Raw genomic sequence first — 26121 nt, 5'->3', positions numbered from 1 at the left:
TAAAGTACATGCATATGTACTATATTTTTAAGCAGGACTACGATTCGAGTCGATGTAGCCATGCACGTCTGTCCGTCCGTCCGGAAGGATATACATATATATATACATACATACATATGTATGTATTACAAATAATTTCCTATAATGCAACCTCAGCGGAATCGCAGTCAACTGCGCAGTTAGCAGATCGCTTGCTTATATACAATATGCATGTACATACATACATCTGTATGTATGTATGTGTGCATGTGGACGCATGCGTAGGTATGTGTGCATAAAAGAAGCCGAGAATGTTTGGAGTATAAGCTCTTTTCAGAATTCAGGGGATCTCTTAGTCGAGCAATCTCGACTAGAGCCCTTTTGTTTCAAATAGTCCACTTTTTTTATTGTTATCAGGGCGAAATAAAAATAAAAAAGATAAAGTAGTGGCGAATGAAGAAATGTTTTCTCATTTATAAAAGCAGAATGTGACGTTGGGCGGAGTTTAGCAGCCAAAATGCAACTCGAAGCCCAGGGATTTTTGTTTTGTTTTATGTCTGCGGTTGGAGGCCGCCCTGATGCTGTCCTTGACAGCTCAATTTACGGTTAGGGTAGGTTGTCTGCTTTATGGAGCGACGGCTTGTTGCCTTTTTGAGATGTTCTGTAGTAATATTTGGGGGTACGCACATGGCCATTGTTGTTGGTGCTAGATGCTCGATGTTATGGCTGGGCCAGCTGGCGGGTCAGCAGCGTTCAGCACGCACTCATTATCGCTCGTTTTATTTTCACGCATTGTTCATGCCAGGCTCCGGCCCCGGTCCCAGCCCCAGCCCCAGCCCATTTGTTGCGAACAAAAAACTTGATGAGGCTGCGTGTCTTTTGATTATGCCATAGCTCACTTGCAGCAGTTCTCACTGGTCCGCCCATTGACCCTTCTGCCCCACAGCTCCCCTCGTTGTTTGCTTATGCCCAATGTTGCTGCCATTATGAGCGCTCGTAAACATTGATGACAGTTTGGAGGCGCAATGGCCACGCCTCTTTTGGCCGCCTGGCCCGTTACGCTCCCATCGATTGATTTCAAACTTTCGGCTCTCAATACCCTATGCAAATATTATGGAGATCAGCTAACGACAATGGAAATTGTTAACTGTGCTGTTATTGTGACGCTGTTAGCCCAATGTTAACTATGAATTGAACTTTAAACTCGATTTCAATTAACAGAATACGATGCAGTGTTCAGGTTGGGTTACACTTGCCCCCAGCTTAAAGTGACTCAGTAAAACGACGCTGAACAGAGGTGCCTTGCAGCGGGATAAAGTGTTGGCTGAGATCATCTTTACGATGTGTTCAACATTCTTTATGAGCCATTGCGAAACTTTTTATCGAAGTAGCAAATCTCTACAACAAGTTTCCCCCAAGAGGGACAGCGTACAACTGGTTAGTTGAGTTGTTGCTGTGCCTGGCTTGATAGCTCCATGCTGGCTTCCTTTAAGTGGCCACAGAAAAGTTCAGCCTTCATTACGAGTCAATTTGTCGCTCGCTTCACCAGAAATTTGACCATGTACTAGCCACAGTGAGTATGCTCGCAGCAAATAGTGCTCTCAAATTGTTTAGCCTCTGCTCGATATTTGCTTGTTTTCAAAAATTAATGATTCAGAGAAAATAATCACTTGCCTAGTCCCAATTGTTCTGCAAACATAATTTAATATTAATTTACTTTTGCCATCATTACAGAGCATTCGCTAGTCTGGCATGCCCGGCACGTTGGATTCGTTTTAAAATGACTCCAATCAGATGCCGTAAATGCGGCAACTTAGTTTCGGCTGGGAACTATAATAAAGTGACATCCGTGAGCATGAAAGTGGCCCTGGACCCTGGGACCCAGCATCCGGCCGCCCCTCGTCTAGCTTTGGTCCCTTTTTTGGGGCATCCCATTGCGTCGTGTTCCACTGTCAAAGCCGCTCATCACTCAGCGCCGCAATGGCAGTCATTAATCAAATGCCACCGAAAACACCCACCCACCGGGCAGCTCCCCTCTGACCCGCCCACTCCGCCACTCCTCATGCGCCTACTGCGGCCGCAATGACAATGGAACGCGTCGCTTTTGGGCTTTCATTGCATTTGTCACGCAGCATCAGAAGTTGCCGAGGCATGGGAAATGCCACACTTGTGTAGGCGTCCAGTTGCACAAGGACAAGGACAACTCCCAATCTCTCCATCTCCCTCTATCCCTCTTACAGCCCTTTAACTAGTGAGCGTGTGTGTCTGCTGTCTCCTATGTCAGCTCTCTGTTGCCTTTTTTTCATACAGCCTGAGCTTAATTATTAGTCTGCTCTGATTGTTGTTACGTTGACTGGCTACCTCGCTCTCTCTCCCTCCCTCCCTCTCTTTCACAATCTCTGGTTGGCTGTGTTAATTAACTTGTTTCAGAGCATTTAAAGGCAAGCTTTTTTCGTTGTGAACAGATTCACAACAGTTTAAGCTTAGATTTATAGTACTTCTCTATATCCTAAATACGAATATAAATTTATATTATTTATATATTCTCAATTCGAGCATTTAGCTGAGTCAGAAGGCTAGTTAAAATCCATTTGATTATAAATAAAATAAATTAAGATTTATTGAAGCTTGAAGTACCTTTGGTGTTAGAAAGCTTTATAAGTCAAATATTGTAAGTTTTTCAAAATGAAACAAAAGATTTCAAACTTAAATTTATAAAAAAATTAAATCAAAATCCAAATAAAAATGCAATTTATAAGTAAAGTAGAAGTAAGGTGGTATTTTTTGTATATCATTCAGAGAAGGTTTTTGGGTCTGCCCTCAAGGTAGAGAAGCATGGGAAAATAATTTCCTTTATTATTCACATATTTTTTTGTTTTGTTTTATGCTTTATGCTTTTAATCATATTAAAATTACGTTCGTTACACCTATTTCTTTGTCTATTATCTATTTATTTTAATGTTCATTACATTTTTCAAATAATGTTTTATTCATTTCGATAATAATCACCAACAATTTTATAAAAGTAAGTTGTCATATTACTAATAATTTTTGAATTTAATCAAATATTGTATGTACATATAGGCACACTATATACTATATAGATATGACATATATATTTGACAGGAACTCGTTTGAAAATATTACTTGATTAATCGTGTAATAAATATATATTTTTTGTAAGCTGCTATCAGTTCATCAAAATTCGCTTTTCACATTTGTTTGTGCATTGTGTTGAAATCCATGCGCGTTGCCTCCAGGCATGCCACATGCCACACGCCGCATGCCGCACACCGTCTGCCATCGTTCATGCATGCAAACACAACCAGAAAGACGAAGTCGACCAACTGCAACAGCAACAGCAGCAGTACCAGAAATTCAAGCTAGAGGCGCTGGCGGAAACGGAAGAGGCGGTGGGTGGGGGCGTGGCCATGTGGTGGCCATGAGGGCAATCAATCAGCTGGCCAAACTATTAGAGCAAAAGCTCGACTAGCAACACGACTCCTTCAGCCTCGAGCTGAGTTGCTTAATGGAATTGTGTATTAATTTCATCTATGTACATTCATATGTGAATGTATGTATATACGTATACAAATATAGATTGTATATAACGACCTGTGTTATAATGTTGTAGCTTTCGGAATCGTTGAGCGAATTGCAACAGCAGTTGTAGCGATCGCTCATGCGGCAGTCGAGTTGCTTTTTGCAACATTGAAATTGCTGCATTTTATGTGACTGCCTCATATAAATGTGCTCTCCAGATTATCCCAGGACCACCCCAGGACCACCGTAGACATCCACTCACACACACACATGTCTTCAAATGCGCTGTTATGGGTTTGTCCTTGTGCTGGGGCAGTGCGACGACAAGCGAAGGTTTCCGGCAATTGCCCCGGAGTACTGCGGCCCCAGTAAGCTGATTTTTGTGCTACTTAATACCCTGTAGTGGCCTTGATGATCAAACTGAATGATACCTATCAGACCGTATCTATAGGTATTAACGGAATAAACATCATATGAACTACTCAGGTCATTTAATGGATTCTCCATTTTCTCTATCCTCTCCTTGTTTCTTCTATCTCTTAAGTCTATTCTCTCTTCTTCCCTTTTCATTATTTTTTCTTCTCTCCTCACTGCTTTTTTGTTTCTTTTACTTTTTATCGCATCTTCTTCCTCTTCTTTATCGGCTCTATCTTCATTTTTCTGTTCTCTCTCTTTCTTTCCGCTTTCCATTTTTTATTTATATTTTGTCTTCTCTTCTCTCTCTTTACTCTCTCTACTTATCCGGCTTATTCTTATTTATCTGCCTTCCTTTTATCTCTATTCCCACTTTTCCCATTTTTCTCTTTCTCACTCCCTTTTCTCTATTCCAGTTTTCTACTGTGCCATCACTCTTCTCTCTCTCCTCATTCTTCTATCTTTTCTGTTTCTCATTACTCTCTTTAAGGCCGCATCTCCTCTTCTTCTCTCGTATCTATATTCCCTCTCTTCTTTTTCCTCCTCCCTCGCTTCTCTCTATCCTATTTTCTATTTTCTACTTTATGCATTGTTTTTTACTCTCCTTGTCTCTCTCTCTTCTCGTTGTCTCTCTTCTTACTTCTTCACTCTCGTCTCTCATCTTATTTTGCTTTGTTGCTTTTGGACGTTCTTATCGTTAGCTAGCCCCAAAGTCATCAACATGGAACCAAAGCTACCCCATTGCCAAGGAGCTAACTAGGTAGTACAAGCGCTTATTTCATGTTTGCTGTCGTGGGAAGTTTGCACTGAGAGAAAGGATAGGGATAGGAAGCTGTGAAATTTTATTTGAATGTGTCTCAGTGGACAAATCAAAGTTAACGAAGCTCCGACTTTGGCTCCAGCTGCTGAGAAAAAAACCCCAGCAGCTCGGAAAAGCGCGCGTGCATCGAAGAAAATTTAAAAATCAGCAGAACAGCGAAGGAACAACAATAATGAAGAAGAAGAGCAACGCGTAACAACAATGCCTGTTAAAATATGATAGGCAGCACGAGCTGTCAGAGCAATGCCTGCCACATGCCCCTCGAATACCTCTTCCTTCCCTTCCCTTCGCCCAGCCAAGCAAAAGCAATTAAGTTTTCGTTCCAGCTGCAATACATAAATTTTTGACAACAAAATAAAAAATATCTAGGCTGCGCAGAGGTAGAAGGAGAGAGAGAGGGGGAGGGAGAGTAGCTGATGGTTGGTGAAAGATGAGTGGGGGTAGCGGGAGGAAAGAGGGAACTGGGCTGTTTGCTGTGTACTCCATGTACCATCTCTTGATACTGGAACCTCGCTTTCAACCAATGCTGACTAGCTGTCAGTCAGTCTGGCAGACTGATATCTAAAGTAGATTTGCATAAGCTCCATTAGTCTATATCTTAACGTTGAGACCCAGTTCAATAATTAATCCAATAACCTCTTTTCGATCTATTCCTAAAATTTAGAAATTAAGCTCTCAAATCTAGTTCGTTCACATCTAGTTCAATTGAGTGAGCTGTCAGTTCACAAGTGAAGTGAAAAATCAGCAATCGAACTAAATCGCTCTGAATTGGAATAGTTTTTGCCATTTGCATTTGCATGGACATCATGCGAGGTATAGCTGGCATTTGGTAAAAGGATATGCATATTAGTTGACTTTAACATGTGGCTTAAAGCGCTTAAACGAAAGCAAACAGGGGCAACATCTAGTTGGCCAAGCGGGGCGAAATGTCCCTGACATGGACCAGCAGCAGCTCGGCTGGCTAAGGAGGGAACAGCCTGGAGCTGGAGCATTCCGCTTAAGCAGACAATTTGGCAAGTGCTGGCAACGTGGCAACAAAGTGCCCCGCCCAGCGCATATAGGGCGGCTGCTGCCGTTGCCGTTGCTGTTGCTGTTGCTGTTGCGACTATTTAACGCAGCAGCAGCAACAGCAACAACAACCGTGGCAGACTGCAGGCTGCCTTCGCGTGATTTGTGTGCAAGCGCCCTTCAAGGACACTCGACGCGCAGGCGACTCTCACAGAGTGCAGCAGGAGAGGCAGGAGAGGAAGGAGATAGCTGCTTGCTGAAAGGGTCTATGGTTGCATTTTACTATGTGCCATTGTGGCCATAAATTCAATGCACTTGAACTGCATGCCTCGCGAGCATGGGAAGAGGCCAGAGAAGCAGGTTGATGCAGCGGATTGGAGACGTAGCCGGAGACGGAGCCAAATTGAGACGCAGGGTCGACATCAAAGTCAGAATCACTGCTCCAGAGTCTCACAACAACAACATTTGCGTCTGTGAGTCTCAGAGCTTCGGCACATCAGAGCATCAGAGTCAAAGAATTAGAGTCGGAGTCACAGTTACAGTCAGAGTCACAGAATATTTGAGGTCATAGTCCGGTTCCGGTTCGATGCCTGAGGCCGAGTCATAAGCCTCGTTTATGACCCCAGGGCGCAATTGCTCTTCGCTTTATGCATCGTTGTCAGCAGTTTATGCGCCGTTTGGTCATTTGCCCAAATTGTTTATGACCCAAAGGAGGCAAAGCAGCGATCCAGCCGCCACATGGCCAAAAAGGCTGAATCACATTTTTTTTGTATTGGCCAGGCACTTGCCAGAGCTACAAGCCATTAAAACCGAACATGGCGTACCATTTACGACAGAGCTGCCACCCTATACAATCATTTACTTAATTTCAAATTATATTTAATATTAGCTTCGAATGCTCAGCTTTTATCATTGGGAAGCAGTCTAAATGATTGCCGGACAAGTCATCTGCGGGGAGAAGGGATTCGAATACCAGCTAATCGAATCTATGGAAAGTACTTATTGTACGAAAGCGAAGAAGAGGCCTACGGATTACGGCTTAAGATCTTTGTATATACATATAACTCACCTCAATATATTATTATCCCAGTTTCATTCTTGAATAACAAAGCTCTATTGAGGTTGAAGACTCGTCTGCATATTTAATATTTATAGACTTTGATATACAATTCCGACCGACTAAATACATGGGAATATACAAATATATGTCGGAACTTTATCACGAGAAATTAAATCAAAGACGATTGAACGAGTAAGAGTATTAAAAAGAGTTTAGCGACACACCGGGAATTTGTTGATACGCTAAGATGGAAAACCAGAATGAGAAACGAACGCTCCGACATATATATGTATGTATTTATCTAACAGGCTTCTATATCTTATATAAAGACTGTAGACTGCTCTTCCCAAATGTTGTCACCCTCAATGGAATTAAAAGATAATCATAATTAGTTTGATTTGAGCTTTTTAATTTTTATACTTTTTTTTACGTTTTCAATTTTGTTTTTTTGTTTTTTTTTTTAATTTTTTCTTTATAATGCTTTTTTTTTAATAAAAAAATTTGTTTTTCTTTTTTGCGTATTTTGGTATTTGAACATGTTACCCCTGGAAAACACATTTCAAAACACATTACAAACGCTCTAGGAGAGCCTCTGCCTCTTCCGCTTGGTAAAGATCTCGTCTGGGCGCTTCCTCTTGACCGAGGCAGTATCCCCAGCTACATCAACTGGATATGGGCTGTACTCGATTACCATAAGCATTGGTAATGGCTCAGGCATCGCGCACTCCAGCTTGAGCTTCTGGTACTCTATCATCTCATTTGAGTTCGGTGTCATGATCCAGCGTTTGGTTAGCTAAAAATTCTAGGTTTATAAAATCTGATTTTTACAAAATATTACTTTACACTAGAACGGGAAAACATTTACCGATTCGATTTCGTATTTTTGAAAAAATTAATAAAAGTGTTGATTTAGGAAAATATATTGATTTTTGTAAAATGTTTACTGTTGCTCTCGAAGTGTTCTGTCGGCTGCGTCGACATATAATGAATGCTGAGAGTGAGTTTCCCAGATGCCTCAACGAAACTGTTGATGTCAAGGCTAACTTGATCAAGGCTGATGTGATCTAAACAAAATTTTACTTAATCTGAAATTCAGGAAAGCAAAGGCAAAAGTAGAATGAAAGTGAAAGAGAGAGGGAGAGGGAGATCATGAGAGATAAATTGAAGGGAAAGACAGAGATACTGGAGGTAATAGACAGAGCCTTTCCTCTCTGATAGGTAGATAGCGAGCGTATGAGAGACTCACAAATTAAATCTAAGAATAAAACTTATGTTACAATAATACATATATGGTATATATACGTTCCTTGTAAAGAAAGTTAATGAAACACGTTGGACTTGCATTAAATATAATTGTTTCAATTTAATTCCCGAAATGTATTGTATATAATTGTTCGTTTAATAATTTTCGCTTTGACATTTTTTATAGTATACGAATATATACATACATATATTATATATATATATATACATATATATATATATATATATATATACATCTGTGTATATATAAATATCTGTCTGTATAGAAATTTTTATATATGATGCGCATAAATACATACATATTGTATATTACATATGTATACGTAAATTTTGCATTTTTTTTGTATTCAACTCTTTTTTAATTTTTGTCATAGAAACAAACATTTTAGTACCCTTGTGGACTTTACTTTTACTTTTGAATTTGGAACACTTTGTCGAACGAATCTTTATCTTTAGTAGGGGTATTCTTTAGCTCCTGTACATTTTTGGTCATTTCTGCGTTCATTTATTTTGTTTACTTATTGTGCAAACTCTTGTCAAATTGAACATGCGATCAATTATTTCTGTGCACTTTACAACACTGAATTATTCAATAGAGACTTATTCGCATATTCAATTTGCTGCCTGTTTGCCGGACCGATTTTTTTACAGTGGTTTTTCAGAGCCAAGAAATACTTATAAATCCCTTATAATTTGCATATATGTATATATATAGGTATATACATATATAGCTCTTTTATTATGCTTGTTGTTTTTTTTTAGTTTTAGTTGTAATTGTATTTAAGGTTTAATTAGTTGTTCCGCATAGTTTGCACTAGAATATAGTTAGTTTTTCACATATAAGATTCTTAAAATATGTATTTATGTATATATATGTATGAATGTATATATATTTGTGTAATATTAGTTTAATTCAGTTGGATGGGTTGTTTATTTGTTTAAAGCTTTCATTAGTTATACTCTTGGTTGTAGTTGTTTCTGTGTTTTAGTTCTAATTTTTGTAGTTCTCCTTCTTGGTCGAAAATTAGCACACAGGCAAATTACAAATTACAGTTATAGATAGACATACAGATTGGTAACATAGATAGTTGGTTAGCTACATAGATCGATAGATAGAGGAGTAACACATCTATAAAATGGACATCGAGAAGATTATTCATATGCTCACAGTATATAGAATATGTATATATATTATAGTTGGCCAGCTATATAATATTTGGTATGCAAATAAACGTTAATATTTTTAGCGGCTATAAAGAGGCATAGACCAATTGACACGTTGGCAATACAGATTCGACCAAATCCTAAATCAACTATCCTGTGCCGTATGCATAGAGTTGCATATATAACTTTTTCTTTTCCTTTTTTTTTTGTTTTCTTTAGGAACGAACGAATCTCTTATTCGTTTTCTATACTCGTTTCAATTCATTTCTTCTTCTAATTAAATTTGGTTATAGCTGAAGTCTCTTTCTCGATTGTAACTCCATAGAGTTTCATGCTCGCAAGTTTTACTCTTTCCATTTCCAAGTGTTCCCTCAGTTTAGAATCTCAATTTTCAGCCTAAAAACTAAATTATTGACTTAATGCAAAAAAAAAAAAAAAAAAAATAAAAAACACACAATTGATCTACCTGAACGAGCATTAAGAACCTAATTCACGTAGGTTTTTTACGCTGATCCCTTAAATCGAGCCTTTATATGTATGCATATAGATAAAGATATAGATATAGATATAGATGTAGATACAGATATAGATATAGATATAGATATAGATATAGGTATAGGTATCTAGGTATAGGTATAGCTATAGATATTTGAAGTTAGGGGATATAGTAAAATATGTAATCGTATGGGGGTATATCTTTTGAGCGTTTGCAACAAAACTGTTTTACTAGCAACGATCTATTTTAATTAATATTACTAAGTAAACATTATTATGTAAGTATATATAGGGAAACGAAATACTTTCCATTTGACTGTGTGTGTGAGAGTTACGGCGTATTTGGGAGACTGTTGCGCGTAAGGTAGAATGATAGATATAATAATTAATAATACTATAAATTATGCATGGGATTGAGAATGGCTGACAAATGCTGAACAGCACGACAAAATGTTAAGTTTCATAGCAGCGAGCTTTGTCGCGGATGAAATTGAAGCCATGCTCCCTCAGCAAATCAAGAAACAGAGAGGGAAAGAGAAAGGGAGAGATAGCGAAAGAGAGAGAAATAGAGAGAATGATAGATAGAATAGGTGTAGAATTGCGTGGCTTTGAGTTTTTACATTTATACATTGTAAATTGTAGTAGTTGTTGGACAGTTTTGTATTCTAGTAGAACTGCATTTAGTACTCTTTATTATCATCTTCAGCTGCCTATTGACATCAAACTTGACTTACTCGCTGACTTACTTATGCCTTAGCTGTGCTCTCTCGCACCTGCACTCAATCACACATACACACTCACACACAGTATCACACACACACACACGCACACTTAAGCCTTAACATACACTCTCTCTCTCTCTCCTGCTATCTACACCTGTTCGGCACTCTCGTCCAGCACCATCGAGTGCAGATCCATGGCGGAGCGCGTCTTCCTTGGGGGTCTCGGCATCAAATAGTGACTCGTGCTGGCACCCACGAAAACCGAATTCTGGCGAGGCCGAGAGACGTGCGAGACATGCGAGGCATAGCCTGAAATAAATAAACAAAAATATTTTATATTAGTATATGTCAATGTTATTCAAAGAAAATACCAGTATTAGTGCTAGGTTGCAGCATTATTAGGAGGTGGATTACGATCGGGGTGGTAATGGAAATATTAATGATAGCGGGACAAGGAGAATTATAATGATAATGTTAATGATGGTTAACTATGCTAATAAAATTATAGAAATAGTAATGATAATGATTATGATAATGGATTTTCTCATCCCAATGCCATGAACATTTCTGGGCTGGTACGAATGTCAATGATAATGATATGATGAAAGTGTTAAAGAAAATGGTCTGCATTATGATAATGTGTAATATAATACAATATAATATAATATAGTTATAATATTAAATAAAAAGTTGGTAGAAAAAGAATTGTAGCCATAGATAGGGTTTTGATAGTGCTAGGCATAAATATCTAATGAAAGTATTGTTAATGACAGGCTAATGAATTAGTCATAATCCAAATTTTATAGATTCATTTAATATCATCAGTGACTACACACAATCGACTGATCATTTACTCGCACAGTCATACACACACACACACACACACATACACAGACACACTCAGATGCATGGAAAAGCAGCTTTCCCTTCCCATTTCACCCACTACGCATTCCATTTTTAGCAATTTTTCCATTTGCTGGTCCATGAGTTGCGTATAAGCATGTGTGTGTGGGTGTGCGTGCGTGTGTATATGTACGTTTCCACTAGATTTAATTGCATAGCTATTGTCGTCAGAGTCAGAGCTGGTCCTGGAGTCGGAGCATTCTCGAGCGCCAGCAAATGGCATTAAAATTGTATTGTTATTTGCTTCGCTGGCGCCTTCGGTTCCCCCCTTTGAGCAGGCCTCACAGCGTGCCACGCCTCCTCGTGTGCGCCGTCTCTGCCTTGGTGTTGTGGAGCTTAATTGTCTGGCAACTCATTAAAAGTCCAACTAGAATGCAGTACTTAAAGCAGGCAACGCCTCAACTAGCGCGCATTAAACATATTTATAAGCTATATTTCGCTGCTCTCTTTCTCTCTCTCTCTCTCTTTGTCTCGTTCTCGTTCGCTGTGTTTACTACTCTTTCCAGTGAGTTGCATCTTGGCAAAATTAAGTCCTCTCTGACAGCGGCGCTAATGCGTAAAGCGCAAACATGTGCGTCCGGCATAAAAGACAAATGCATTAAGCTGGCACAACTTCTTAAGAGCTGCGTGACGGGGAGCGCACGACTAGGAAATACCCTAGATAATGGGAGTTAACATAACTACAACTCTATTTAATGCATAATATATATGTATGCAACTAAAATTATAGATAAACTCTCTTAGGCATTTATCATATATATTTCTTGATCTACATCAGTTCAGGCTTGACTGAGTTTTCTATAAGACCTGAATAGACCACCAAGTTCATTCTATTTTTGCCCTACTAGTCCTTTCAGCTGTTGCCTATAGAGCTGAATTAATGATGAGTGACCCATAACTAAGTATCATGTTATATTCGCAAAGGGGGTCCACATACATATGTATCATGCATGCATGTATGTAATTAGTCAAGCGGGGCTAAATAAATGTTGATATAAAAGTTTGCGGCTTCATCAACTTTTATAGCCCTTAAAAGTTACGCAACTGCATACCATTGAATGAAGTGCAGGGTAAAGCAACTCAAATTTTAGTTTCACTTTATGATGATTGGCCAAAGCGCTAATTTTCGAATAGTCCTTTATATTTACCAAATTTCAAACACTTGAGGCAAAACGTTGATCAAAGTGATTATTAAATCAAGTCTCTATAAGTTCAATAAGCTTGACAAGTTCGTTTCCTTCTGGTTCTTAAGGCGAAAAATTTGCAAACTTGCAGCTAGTTCGATGCGATTAACATGTATGTTCATGCAAAATTTATTTGCATCGGAAAGTTTGCAGCGTTTCGCACAAAAGTAGGCAACACAACATGCATTACGAGTTGACAACACACACACACACGCGGAATAGGGTCTATCGACTGTATGTGTGTGTGTGTGTGAAGACGTTGTTCGTATTTAATTGCATTTTGCATTTGCATTTTACGCGAATTTTTCACACGAAAACCAACAAACAAAAGTAAATAATAGAGAAATGCGCGACTAGTAGATGCTCTGTAAAGAATTTTTATTAGGAACCATTTTCAGTCAGTTAGTAATATTCGATGCTATGTAGGTACCATGGGGGACTATCAAAGCTCGATGCCTTCAGCTTTTTAAGTTTTGAGCTAAACTACAAATAATGTATATCGATATTTATCGATTATTCATGATTTCTCAATTTTCATGATCACACTTCATAGCAATTCCTCCAATTACATGCACACCGTTGCAATGATTGATTATACCCACTGGCATAGCATTGTTGAATATGAATGGGGTGGAAACGATAGACGTGCAGCATGCAACATGAGGCAAGAGCGTAAAGCGTAAAGGCCGGCGCAGCCGTTTGGTGCGGGGCACGTGGCAAGGACGTCAAGGACAATGCGCTTACCCTTCGCATATATGTTGGGATTATAGGCCGCAAATTGACACGTTGGCATATTCAAATTATGATTGTGCACCATGCCCATCGACATGCGGGACACCGACGAGCGCTGCAATGACAAAAACCAAAGAGAATATCAATGAGAGATGTGTAGATAGATATGGATAGATGTATATATACATTCAATTGAATCGAATTAACATGGGAATTGAAAAATTTATGGCTGATGTCACAAGCTCTTGATTTAATATTTATTTGAATATCAGATATATTTAGATTTGTTTTAACATTTCTATATATGTATCTATATATATATATATATATAATTACCTGATGTGTCTGCACGGCATCGATGTCGACCAGCGGACAGGAGCTGCGATGCTGTTGCTGGAACTTTGGCTGGTACGGCTCCAGCATGCGTATCTTGCCCCAGCGATTGAAGAAGAGCATTATGGCGCCCACCCAGAGGATGAGTACGAGGCCCACAATCAGCACCTCCTCGGTGCGCACAATGATCTTGGGGCCTACAATCGAGATGGAAGAAAACTTATTTCAATTGTTCTCTATGAAATGTACGGTAAAATATGTTCTTTGATTGTTGTTGTTGTTGCTGTTGTATTATTATTTTTATTTTAAATTTCTGTGTGCTGCACGTACGATGCATAAATAACTCAAGAGGCCGCAAGAGTGGAATTCAATTATCGCGCGTTTGCTGCCACATTCTGCTGCTGTCTCAGCACCTGCCACCTCATGGCTCTTGGCTCTTGGCTGTTCGTTGTCGCAGAGGGCAATTGGATTACAGTTAAGACCATAAACATTCAATTACTCGTTTCCTGCGCACTCGCATCCTCAAGGATTTGTTTTAAAGCCGAACATGCGTCGCTTTTATGTTGTCTTACGATTTAAGCCTGCTTCTTGTCGTGTTTTCTCCCCGTGTGTGGAGTGATCCGGCAACACCGGCTTAGCGATGGTTAGATTGTTATTGTTGTTAGCCTGACAGAATTCTCTGTTGACAACTCCAAATCTGTTGCTTACATTAAATATTTACATTCCGATCTGGCAACATCGGAGCGACTGTTCATCTAATCTATCAATTATTCACCCACCTGGCAGCACCGTAATAGTGATGACATATAACACTATTATACAATTTAGCTATCTGGCAGCACTGTACATAAAACTTTGAAAATCTGGCAACACCGCAGTAGTACTACATATCCTGCTTAATATATCTAATAGAGTTTTTAGAGTACTTTGCCGATCTGGCAACGCCAGCTCATACCTAAAACTAACGGCAATATCTGTCAGGATCTCATTATCTAATATCCTATAGTTTCTTGATGATCTGGCAACGCTAACGTTTAATTAATCAGCCAATTTGGCAAAACTAGTGGGATAAATTCTTGCCTAGGGAAATACTCGATCTACTTGAAGCAGATTTGTGCTGAAGCTCAACTGAAACAATATTGACCATCTGGCAAACAACATATGTTGTCAAGTGCTTGTTAAGTTGGCTGGATCACAGCTAATCTGTGAACCCTTCACTCTTATCGCTATCTCTTTCTCTTGCTATTTGGCTGTATACGCTAATTAAGTTGGCTGCATCTCTAAAAATTCCCCCTCTCTCTTTCTGTCTGTTTTTCTAACTAGATAAGTTTATTCTGAGTGAATTTAATAATTTAATTGGAGACTTCAAATAAAAGTACCATGAAGACCAGTTAATTGGTGAATGGAATGAAATCAGATAAACCGATTAAATATGTATGTACAATCCCAATCATAATGCCCGTGGTACACTGCGCAAACGCTACCTATATTTCTTTGAGCTGGATTAAGGGGGATCACATAAATTAATTGATTATGAATACGAGTTCGAACCGTTGAACTCAACTAACCCGTTTCGAGAGTTGTGCCGTTGTTGGTGCCTGTGGTCGCTGTGCCCGTGGGGTCTGTCTCCTGGCTGTTGGCTAGCTCGGCATTGTAGTCCACGGATGCGTTGCTGCTGCTGTTGCTGCCACGTGCGGCATTTGGGGACATGGCAGCCGTCTCTTCGACCTCTACCAGAAAGTTGGTTCCGCCCTGCCAGCCGGAGCCCCATTCTGCGAAACAGTTTTCTGAATTGAGTACATCGTTGTGGCATGTGGCAAGCGGCATGCGGCATGCAGCATGTGCGTCAGCTACTCACCTTCAGAGATGCCAGTCGAAGTGCTGACCTCCTCAGCGTGCACCGCCAGCTTCACAACTGGCAATAGAAGAAATAGAGAGACAGAGAGAGAGAGAGAGAGAGGGAGAGAGATAGGAAAAGCCGGTTACAAATGTTGCAAATACAAACGACAAACTTTCGAGTGCGGCACTCGAATGTGGCAAGTGGCAAATATTGACTTTGGTCATTCGCTTGCCTTGGCCAACAGCCAACAGTCAAATCAAAATCAAAATCAAAATCAACAAACTTTGTCCGAAACTTGAAACATTTTGGCTTCGAGATATTGTCTTCATACAAACATAAGTGCAAAGTACATACATCAGAGTTATGAATCCAGATGCTAGACAACGATGGGGTGCAAAGTGGTCTGTGTGTGTACCAATTCCTTAGAGCAGACCCATCAAGTTACTAACATAGATACTCTTTATTTGACCTTTAGCTTAAATCATTTTCAATTTTATATTTACAACTTCTTGAGAGCCCTCGGTAAGCTTAAATCTAAATCAACATCAAGTCTTAGCTTGAATTATCAATAAATCTGAACATTTTAAAAAGTTTGTATCACTAGATATATCACAATGTTGGCCTCTTTGAATAAGTTTTCAACGGACAAATTTAAGAGAGTTTAAAGTGCTTTAGTTGGGCATGCTCAGTTCAGGAGCAGCATGAAATATTATGTTTCCGTATACTCGAGATATAAACAATTAGCAATAAATAAAGACAGCTGATTTCAACTGATGGTGAATATATATATAAAATACTATATATACAGTAAAATCCGGTTATAAAGACGCTCAAGGGACCGTAGGTAACCCGGAAGACGCTTTAACCGCATAACCCAGAATTTTCGTCACAATAGACCTACGGATACTATAAGCGGAGTAGTTATAACCGGACACTACTGAATATACATATATATTTAGATAAATTTGAACGACAATCATAGTATCAATCATATGGTATATGTTAACCCATTATCAGCGATTCAAATCCTTTGTTTCCAATTCTCAATAAATACAGAGTATCGAATAGTCGATGCACGCACCTGCATCATAAAATTTCCACTTGGTTCATTAACAGTTTGGCGCGCGTTTAGCTACAATTAGTTTTCAACTAACGAACTCGTTTCAATCTCAATTATCCATTCAATCGATAGGCCGACGCACTTAACTTGAACTAGTTGTAAGTGCTGCCAGATCGTTGCACTTCACCAGAGTGGCAGCTAATTCTATTTCAATTAGCATCAAGCGCAATTTAATTGCCAGCAGTGGAAAACTTTGCCACTCGCTGCGTAAATTTCTCAAAATTACCCAGACAAGGGTTAGAGCTAGCGAAAGGGCTGGAGCGTCAGGTGAGCCACGTCAGCAAAAAAGAAAAAAAAAAAAGTAGCGTGATTCCCCCGAGTGTTGCATGGTTTGACGCGGCCAATTCACATGTGCAACTTCATGTTGCATGCAACGGCTCGCTCAGGCACTACCCGGATATCCCACTAGAGGGACACACAGCCTCAGCCGCGGCCTGCGAAGGTTTTGCTGCCGCAGAGTTCGTAAAGTGGTTGAGTCAGACGACAGACATGGCATACACACATATACACACTGTCACACATACACATACCCTCTCACTCACACAGACGCACATTTAGCGTAATGACTGCTGGTGCTAGAAACGCAATTTACGAATATGCGAAACTTAAGACGTAACTTTTGGCACTTGTTTAGTGCATTAAAAGTTACAGCTGTACCAGAACTAGGAAAGTGTGTGGCACTGTGGAAGGGGGGCTCATTTTCGCATAGCTGCTGAAGGGGTAGAGGGCACTACTTAGTCCCTGTTGTGATAATGACAATGCTGATGATGATGAAGATGATTTATGGCCCAACCACAAGAGCCGAAATGCCATCAATTTAACGTCTTCAGATAAAGTCATGCAATTGAAGTTAGCACAGCTGAGTACGCACGACTGGGCAATACCCTGCAGCTGTTTAGAGAATAGTGTATATGTACATATGTATGTGAGTAAACTTGTGTGAATGTCTTTTTGTCATGCATGTATGTAATTGCGTATATCTACAAATGGCTATACGAAATTCAATCACTCATTCAAGAAGAAAGGGAAACACTCTCTCCCCCATTTCCTATATCTGAGAGTCTGTTGCAACTGCTGTGAGCTGATATAAATCTTTAGCTTTACTAAATACAATTCAGTTTTTGCTCCGAGAAATCACATATCAAATTTAGTAGCTATATTATATATAGTATCTGACATATAAATACTAAAATATAGATCCTAATGTTGGCTGTAGTATAAGTGAGCTGGGCCTCATTATATATCTCCTCATATATGTAGGATCTAAGTCAACTAACATTTATTATATACCCATTTTGCTCTCCTACCCATATATCGGATATTTGGTGTAGTTATTCTAATCTCCATTATATACCCATTTAACGTATCTTGATGTATCTCATACCTCTATTGATATATCAGATATTCAGCTATACTATCATAAATTTTTCATTTCGATACGTCCAAAAAATGAACTAGGTCTAATACTGTGGCTTGTATTGTATCGTTCATATACATATATACAATGAATCGACCATTTTTATATGATATTGGGATATGTAAATTGGTACGGTTTATGGCCATGGCTAATGTCTCTTAAGTACATTCTCACAATTTAGTGGCGATTGGGTCTAATGCATTTGCTGATAATCTTCGCCCTGACCTTGCTAGATAGCCCAGCCAGTCATTAGCAAATAGTTAAGCTCCCGCTAACCCTTGGCTCTATCTCTTTGTATCTCTCTCTCTGACTCTCTCTCTCTCTCTCTTGTGGCATTTAATTTATTTATTTACTTGCTGCTCATTTAGTTAATTTGGTTAATTTGCTTAATCTATGCCCGAAAATGAGCTAATTAACATGCACAATTCCCGCTAGACATCCGCGGGGCGCAAGATCAGGGTGAGACAGAGATACTGACAGAGGCAGCGAATGTCGAAATGAGAGAGAGAGAGACAGACAAAGAGAAAGAGAGAGAGACAGAGAGAGTGAATCAGAAAGAGAGATAAGCAGACGACATTTGTTTGTTTATTTTCCTAGAACTTTGCTGCTGGCTGCATAAGAAATTCCCTGTAATTTATGAATGAAACTGTGAATAAAAATGCAAAGCATTAGCAAAAAATAGAAAAACAGATAAAGAAGATGAAACTACATAGAATTATATGAATGTGTGTGTGTGTGGGTGTGTGTAAAGAAAATGGCAACAGCAGCAGAAACAGAAGCCAGCGAGTGCAATAAAAGCGAAAATATATGCAGAAAGGGTAAACCGGAAAGGAAGTGCAGGTAATCAGCTAATTTATGTGTGTGTGTGTGTGTGTATCTGCGTGTGTATGCCACCAGGGGTAAGCCTGGCAATTAAATGCTCGTTAAGTCAAAACCAGGAGCAGCATGTGAGCTACTTTCAAAATTACTTAACGCAATTGCAGTACAGCCAGAAGACAATGACAAATAGCAAACAGGCTAAGGGATACGCTACTAGATATGCCCATAGATACCCTTTAAGCAGCTACAACTCTGTATTAATGAGGTACAGCAATGTGAGTGTATAAATGTATATGTGATGTATGTTGATTACCAGATGCTACTGCTATAGAATAACGCATATCAGAAAGTACGTTAAAGTACATGAATCCAACTTGTAAATTACCTGAACTCTATATACATACATACGTATACACATACATATGTATATATCTATATTTTTTCTTTAACGCTCACTGCACTCATAACTTTATACTTAAGCTATAGATGAAATATTCTTGCATTAGTCATTCGAGCAAATATTGAGAATTCCGCTAGCTCAACTAGTAAATACCCTTTAAATAGATTTTTTCTATATCTATTAAGCTATGGTTTTTATATACAGCTCATATTGTTTTGGCTGTGTCTCTTTATTTCTATGTGGATAGTAATAAAGACATACAGTCAATAAATACCCTACAATCATTTCTTATCTACTCTGTCTATTCATTAACTGAAAACTTTCCTCTGTACCCAACTTGTTTGATGTTGATTTGCTTGAAGTTCTGAGAATAACGGATAGATGCTCTAAAAGACGCTAATGATGTCATAAAAACTGTTGCATTCCTATTTTTAATGGCTTTTAAAAAGTATGGAAAAATATAGCTAAGAAGCTGCATATATATTGAAAATCTGCTATAATACGCCTAAGTTCAAACGACCTTCAGGTCTACAGGGTATATCTAAAAAAAAAAAAAAAACGCAATTAAATTACAAAATAAAATAAAAATTGTATTACGATTTAAGCTTGTGAAATACTGTCAATTTGCACAGCTGTTCAAGCATTCAACTGTAATCGTCTCATATGTAACCGCCTGACATATATACCCTGCCCCCACCGGAATTCAATCAGCGGGTATCGAGTACCAAAAGTATCGACTGAGATTGCCGCTTCAATTATGGGTAAATGTACTCAGGAGGACAGACAAAGCGAGAATCCATAGGCGATTAATAATTCATAAAGTATTAACAACAAGAGCGGCAAACACACACACACACACACATGCACGTACACATGTGTTTAGCTTAATATAAAAGTAAGAAGTAATATTGATTTTCTATGCATTGCAATACACACACACAAACACACACACACACACACACACACACACACAAACACACACATACACTCAGACAAGCACTCAACTGTTTTGAAAATCAAGCAAACAAATAATACACACGCGCAAACACACCTACACACGCACACACACACACACTCAATACGCACAACTCATGTGTTGTTAATTCAACATGACACATGCAAAACGCCACATAAGAAAGAGAGAGAGAGAGAGAGAGAGAGAGAGAGAAAAAATACAAAAACAAATTACAGCAAAATAAAAAACAAAATGTGAAGAAGTAAGAACGTTGCAAACGGGTATAAACGACTGCATTGATGACCTTGTCGACTTTAATTTTTCATTTGAAAAAGTTTTGAGTAAGACATCAGAATTGGGTGAGACAAACAAAGAAATGAGAGATGAGGTAGAGAAAGAGAGACTGCGAGAGAGGAAGAGAGAGACAGCGCGAATGAGAGAAAAATAAATGAGAGACGGAGAGAAAGAGAGATCAGAAGAAAGAAAGAATATAAGAAATGAGTGAAGAGAGTGAACAAAATTATCGAGAGAGAAATGGAACGCAGAAAGAGAGTGAAGGAAGGGAGACAGAGTGAAAGAGAGAGGATAAAGAGAAAAGAAAAAGAGAGAAAAGAGAAAGAGAGAGAGAGAGAAAAGAAAGAGAGAGAGGGAGAGACATACATCTCCCTCGCTCTTTCCATATTTATTGCCTGCCATATGACTCGAAATGTTACATTCTGAATGTCACAGTCATCATACCCATCCTAGTCAGTAAAGCTCTGTTCCATCTATTCGATTGCAGTTGATTTAGCTTGATATACTCACGAATTGCTAAGCACTATTTGATGCCCAACCACGGACTCCCCTGCCCCTGCCCGTCCTCATCCAACTATTCAGCTCTCGTTGAGCTTAAGAAAAAAGTGTTGCCTACTTTTCGGCTGTCGATTTAATGGAGCTGCTTTCGGGCAAGAGCAGCTGCGATAGCCACGTCCTGAGAGCCACATAAAACGCAGAGTGCCCCGGCTAAGTGGTCAGCAATGAAGGGAGGCGAGGGGGCGGGGCTTAATTAAAGCTGCTGCTGCTGCTGCTGTTGTTGTTGTTGTTGTAGTTGTTGATAATTGAATTGTATTGTAAGCACAACTGTACGCCGAGATGAGCTGTGACTCTGGTTGCGGTATATCACCTGGCCTGGCACTGTTGTGGGCAATTCCCGTAGGCTGGCCACATGCCAAACTCGCTCACACACGCACACACACACACAGAGACACACTTGTCTCAAGCTGCGTTTGGCATAGCAGCAAGTGCTTAGAGCCAAGCAGAGCAGCAAGGACACAATTAACGTTTAAATAGATGCCGCCTCGCATCGGCATATGCTAACGAGCAGCTTATGTGGCACATGTGGACGCGATTTGCATTGGCAATTCCGCGCGGCCAAGCGGAAATACCAAAACGGAAATACCGCCAATCGAGCGAGCGAGCGCCCCGACAGACTCGATTGGCGGCCAACTTGACAGCGTGTCCGCGGAATGGCCCGCCGGATCAACAAGTGAAAGGACGCGCCAGATAGCCTGTTCAGGCTATCAGCTCAGCCTGCTCAGCCCAGTTGGCCTGTTAGCCAGGTCCGGGCGACGCCTACCTGGCCTAAGCGTTCAGGTTTATGGCCCAAATTGCCGCAAATATGTGGCCCGAGGGCCATCGGCCATCGGCCAAGGGCTGGCCCGCAAATGCATTTCATAAACAACCAACGAACAACACGCACGGCAGAGCAGGCAACAACAACGATTACGCACACTTTTACAGCCATATAGTATAATGCTTCTTCGGTCTGGCATCTTTTTGCAGGAAGTGAGCTAAAAAGAAGACAATTACGATTACAAAACAGCGTCCAGATGTGCCTATTTTTTGGTTTGCTTCGTAGTCCCCTTCTACATAATCTGCTCAATGATGCATTCGTCCTTGCCCCTTGATCGAAAACGCATTCACTTGCAAGGCAGCGCAAGACAAGTGGGCAGTCACCGACTGTCCGATACACGCTCACAATTGAGCGAGCCAGTACAAAGTTTTTATGGAACTTACACAGAGCTCGTCAATTTGAGGTCTACATTGACCTATTTCTATTTGAACATTCAATTTGACTCTGTTTAATAAAGCTATGCCCATTACCAAGTTACACTCAGAAGAAAGCCAATATGCCCGTCCTCACTTGCCGATCGAGCATGTAAAGCCCGTTGCATATTGAGCATCTAGAACAGTTTTCTTTTTTTTTTGTGGAATTCCATTCGAAATACTCGACAATTTCAACATTTCGGGCACGTTCCAATGTGAACCAAGTGGCCTTCTCTACTATTTGCTGCGATTTGCCGTAGTTCAAGTGCTTCGATTGTACCACGCACAATTAGGACTTAGCGGGTGTGAGCGATGTGCAGCTACTTAGGGTATATTTGAAATTCAATTATATTGAAATTGGGCTTACGGATCGATCGAAAAGGTTTTAAGAAATTAGCAGTCTGTCAATAGATTACAATTTGGTATTATAGACTGTCGCCTTTACAGGGTATTTCAACAGTTGAATATGATGGCCTGTCGTTTATACAGGGTATCGAGTCAGTTTGGTATTCTATGCACCAAGTAAGCGTTTTACAGTTAAGCTTGAGCATATTGTGAGCATAATAATGAGGGAATTTTGTTTGTGTGGGATTTTCGAGGGTATTTTGTAGAGCAACATTGCCTTACGAATGTGCTATAAATTTCGCTACTTGAGTATTAAATGCTTATGACCATTGCCTTGAAAGTCAAGTAAGAAATTCAATTGATGACATATTTATACCCTTGCAGGGTCTGGGAAAATTGCATAAGCACACCTCCGATATGCTCATTAGCAGCAGGAGCAGCTATTGAGTGCCTATTGTAGCTCATCTATAAGGTGTCAAGCTATGTTAATCGGGTTGAAAAGGCCATTTGATTGTGGGCCATCACGTAGACTTTCGATAGTTTAGAGTTCCAGCAAATGCTGTCTTTTACAGGGTATCACGAAAGTGCATTGTCTTCACAGCTCGCTTTGTTTCACTGCAAGTCAATGGCATTTCAATTGCTTCGGCCGCATGCTGGTCCATTCATCCATGCCAGGCTGATGCCTCCCAGTGGACGCATCGAGTGACTCGGTCTTCGCTTTGCTCTGGACGCCAACTGCGACTGCAGTTGGTCCGAAATTGATGGCGTTGCTAATTGACAGTGATTGGCGAGTGGAGCAGTTGTTCGGCCAGTCATTGCGATTGTAAATTGATTGTGCTGAGGGCCAACTATTGCTGACAGCGTGTAAATATCTGAGACATCGGATGCCAGACAGAGATACCCTGTATGAATGTGAGAGCTCGACAAATGCTTAGCATGCGCAGAGGGGATATATAAATATATGTGTATAGCTCATCCAGTTGCTGGATTCAATATATGTAGTTTGTTGTCCAATAGCCTACATTACCCTAAAGTTCTTCAGTGCAATATGTTCAATTTCTCAATTCGATTATCTATCGTTCCTTTTGGCTTCAATTTAAATTGAGCTTAAGAACTATATTCATGGATTGGCATTTAGCCTCAATGGCTGGGCTGGCAGCTGTTTCCGCTTCCGTCGCTCAAAGTCACGTTCACGTTGCCGGCGCACAAAGCAAACAGAGTACGGGAAAATGGGCAAATCGGAAAATGTGCAATGGTTGCCCCAAACTGTGAAAATGCGCTCGGGAGCTGTTTGGTCAACGTGCATGGAGCTGGCCTGTTGGTCGAGGTCCTGCATCCGGTATTTCTCTAACGCACTCCCAGATAAGAAGCAGAAGTAATAAAAAAACAGAAAGGGAACAAAAACGGAAAGGACAAAAACAAAACAAAAAAAAAAAAAACCCGAAGCTGAATTCCATTTGGGATTTGGAAAATTGTCAACCGCAGACTTTGTCGTTGGTTGGCTCATGCAGTCGAAAAATGTTCCCGGGCAGCGGGGGAAATACCAGTTGGCCCGGCCGGAGTTACGACGAACTGCGTGCCTTTTGCGATTGCGTGTGAAAATGCAACAATCCACGTTTCCTGCCGATAGTCAAATGAGCGCGGCAAAAGGCCAACGAGTCGCCTCGAGCCGCAACCTTTTGACACCAAGCAAACGAATGGGCTGCACCCAAAGCATCAGCGTGTGTGGGAAAACAAACGCCTCAACCCTTCCACAACGGGGCTGGCTCTATTCGTTATCGCGTTCCAGCCACAGCCAAGTATTTACCCAGAGCCCAGTTTTGAGAAAGTGTGAAAACTGAGTTGAGGAGTTACCAAAATTACACTCGTGCTAGCTTCCCATAATATATACACATTTCTGGAATATTTGACCAAAAGGTCAATTTATTGCCTAACCATTGGAATTTTGGAGGAGCTGAAAGCAGAGACTATTGTGACCTTGACTATATCTATATCTATATCTATATCTATATCTATATCTATATCTATATCTATATCTATATCTATATCTATATCTATATCTATATCTATATCTATATCTATATCTATATCTATATCTATATCTATATCTATATCTATATCTATATCTATATCTATATCTATATCTATATCTATATCTATATCTATATCTATATCTATATCTATATCTATATCTATATCTATATCTATATCTATATCTATATCTATATCTATATCTATATCTATATCTATATCTATATCTATATCTATATCTATATCTATATCTATATCTATATCTATATCTATATCTATATCTATATCTATATCTATATCTATATCTATATCTATATCTATATCTATATCTATATCTATATCTATATCTATATCTATATCTATATCTATATCTATATCTATATCTATATCTATATCTATATCTATATCTATATCTATATCTATATCTATATCTATATCTATATCTATATCTATATCTATATCTATATCTATATCTATATCTATATCTATATCTATATCTATATCTATATCTATATCTATATCTATATCTATATCTATATCTATATCTATATCTATATCTATATCTATATCTATATCTATATCTATAAGTTATTTCATTTTGGTGATGCTATACGTATGACTGTACTATCCAGTTCCTGGTGTATGATTTATTTCCACTTACATGATTACATATAATAAGTAAAGTACGGCGATAAACGTGTTCTTAAGTCTTTTGGTCTCCGGCTTTTGGTAATAGCTGAAGCAATTAGTTGACTAATTCGAAATGCATGTAATCTAGAATTGGGCTTAAATTGGATAATTGTTAAGTCAAATCTGTAGCACTTCGAGTGATTTTGCTTTTTGGTGACGAGAGTTAATTGAATACGTTATAGAGCTATGGAAATTTTTGGAATATTCGAGAAAGTCACGTAGGTACTATTCGCTCCTGTCAATGAGGCCGAAGAACAGGTCGAGTGTTTTTAGCTAACATTTGATCAACCTTCGCAGCTGGCAAGTGCATGAGATGTATTTGCTTTCGATTTACTTTGGGCAGCCTTGAGGCTTGCAGCGGCGGCAGCAGCAGCGGCAGCAGCAGCAGGAGTCGACTCAGTCATAAGTAGTTCTGGCCAGGAGGAAAGACTCCATTCACAAGATTTCACGGAAAGCGAAAACTCTCTCAACTCTCAATAAAATGCAGATCGACTCGCAGTCGCAGCTGTTGTACACTTCTGTTGTTCAGCTCTCTGTCTGCGCCTCCCATTGTCCTGGCTGCACCGGCGTCAACGGCGTTTGCACAACAAAGGCCCACAAAACGCAATGGGCCAAGGTTAGGCGCAGTCGCAGCGCCGGCCAAACATTCAAATCGAATTATGGTCGCAGCACGAGGCCAGCTGCAGCCAGAGCCGCACTCACTTTCTCCCTTTCTATCTATCTATCTATGTATGTATCTATGCATGTATGTGTATCTATTTAATTGCTTTGATTTCTGACTGGATAAATTGTGTAAAAG

The 26121-nt window shown here is 39.6% G+C and overlaps 1 protein-coding gene across 2 annotated transcripts in view; it reads right to left on the bottom strand.

Moving 5' to 3' along the window:
- Positions 1 to 8600: 8600 nt before the first annotated feature.
- LOC6585036 overlaps positions 8601 to 26121 on the bottom strand; it is a 59995-nt gene continuing 42474 nt past the window's right edge. The window contains exons 2-6 of one of the 2 annotated variants that reach the window (XM_002010640.4): positions 15479 to 15535; positions 15189 to 15392; positions 13624 to 13817; positions 13300 to 13402; positions 8601 to 10777 (exon numbers count right to left, since the gene is read on the bottom strand). In XM_002010640.4, coding sequence (XP_002010676.2) covers positions 10617 to 10777; positions 13300 to 13402; positions 13624 to 13817; positions 15189 to 15392; positions 15479 to 15535 — 719 coding nt within the window. In that variant the 3' untranslated portion in view covers positions 8601 to 10616. Of the gene's footprint in view, positions 10778 to 13299; positions 13403 to 13623; positions 13818 to 13950; positions 14163 to 15188; positions 15393 to 15478; positions 15536 to 26121 lie in introns of those variants that run through there. The other variant, XM_032732659.2, reaches the window with a different exon arrangement.

The sequence above is a fragment of the Drosophila mojavensis genome, unplaced genomic scaffold (genome assembly GCF_018153725.1).
Source record: "Drosophila mojavensis isolate 15081-1352.22 unplaced genomic scaffold, ASM1815372v1 contig_136, whole genome shotgun sequence".
NCBI classification, from domain to species: Eukaryota; Metazoa; Arthropoda; class Insecta; order Diptera; family Drosophilidae; genus Drosophila; species Drosophila mojavensis.
This window is presented reverse-complemented; position numbering and strand designations above follow the sequence as displayed.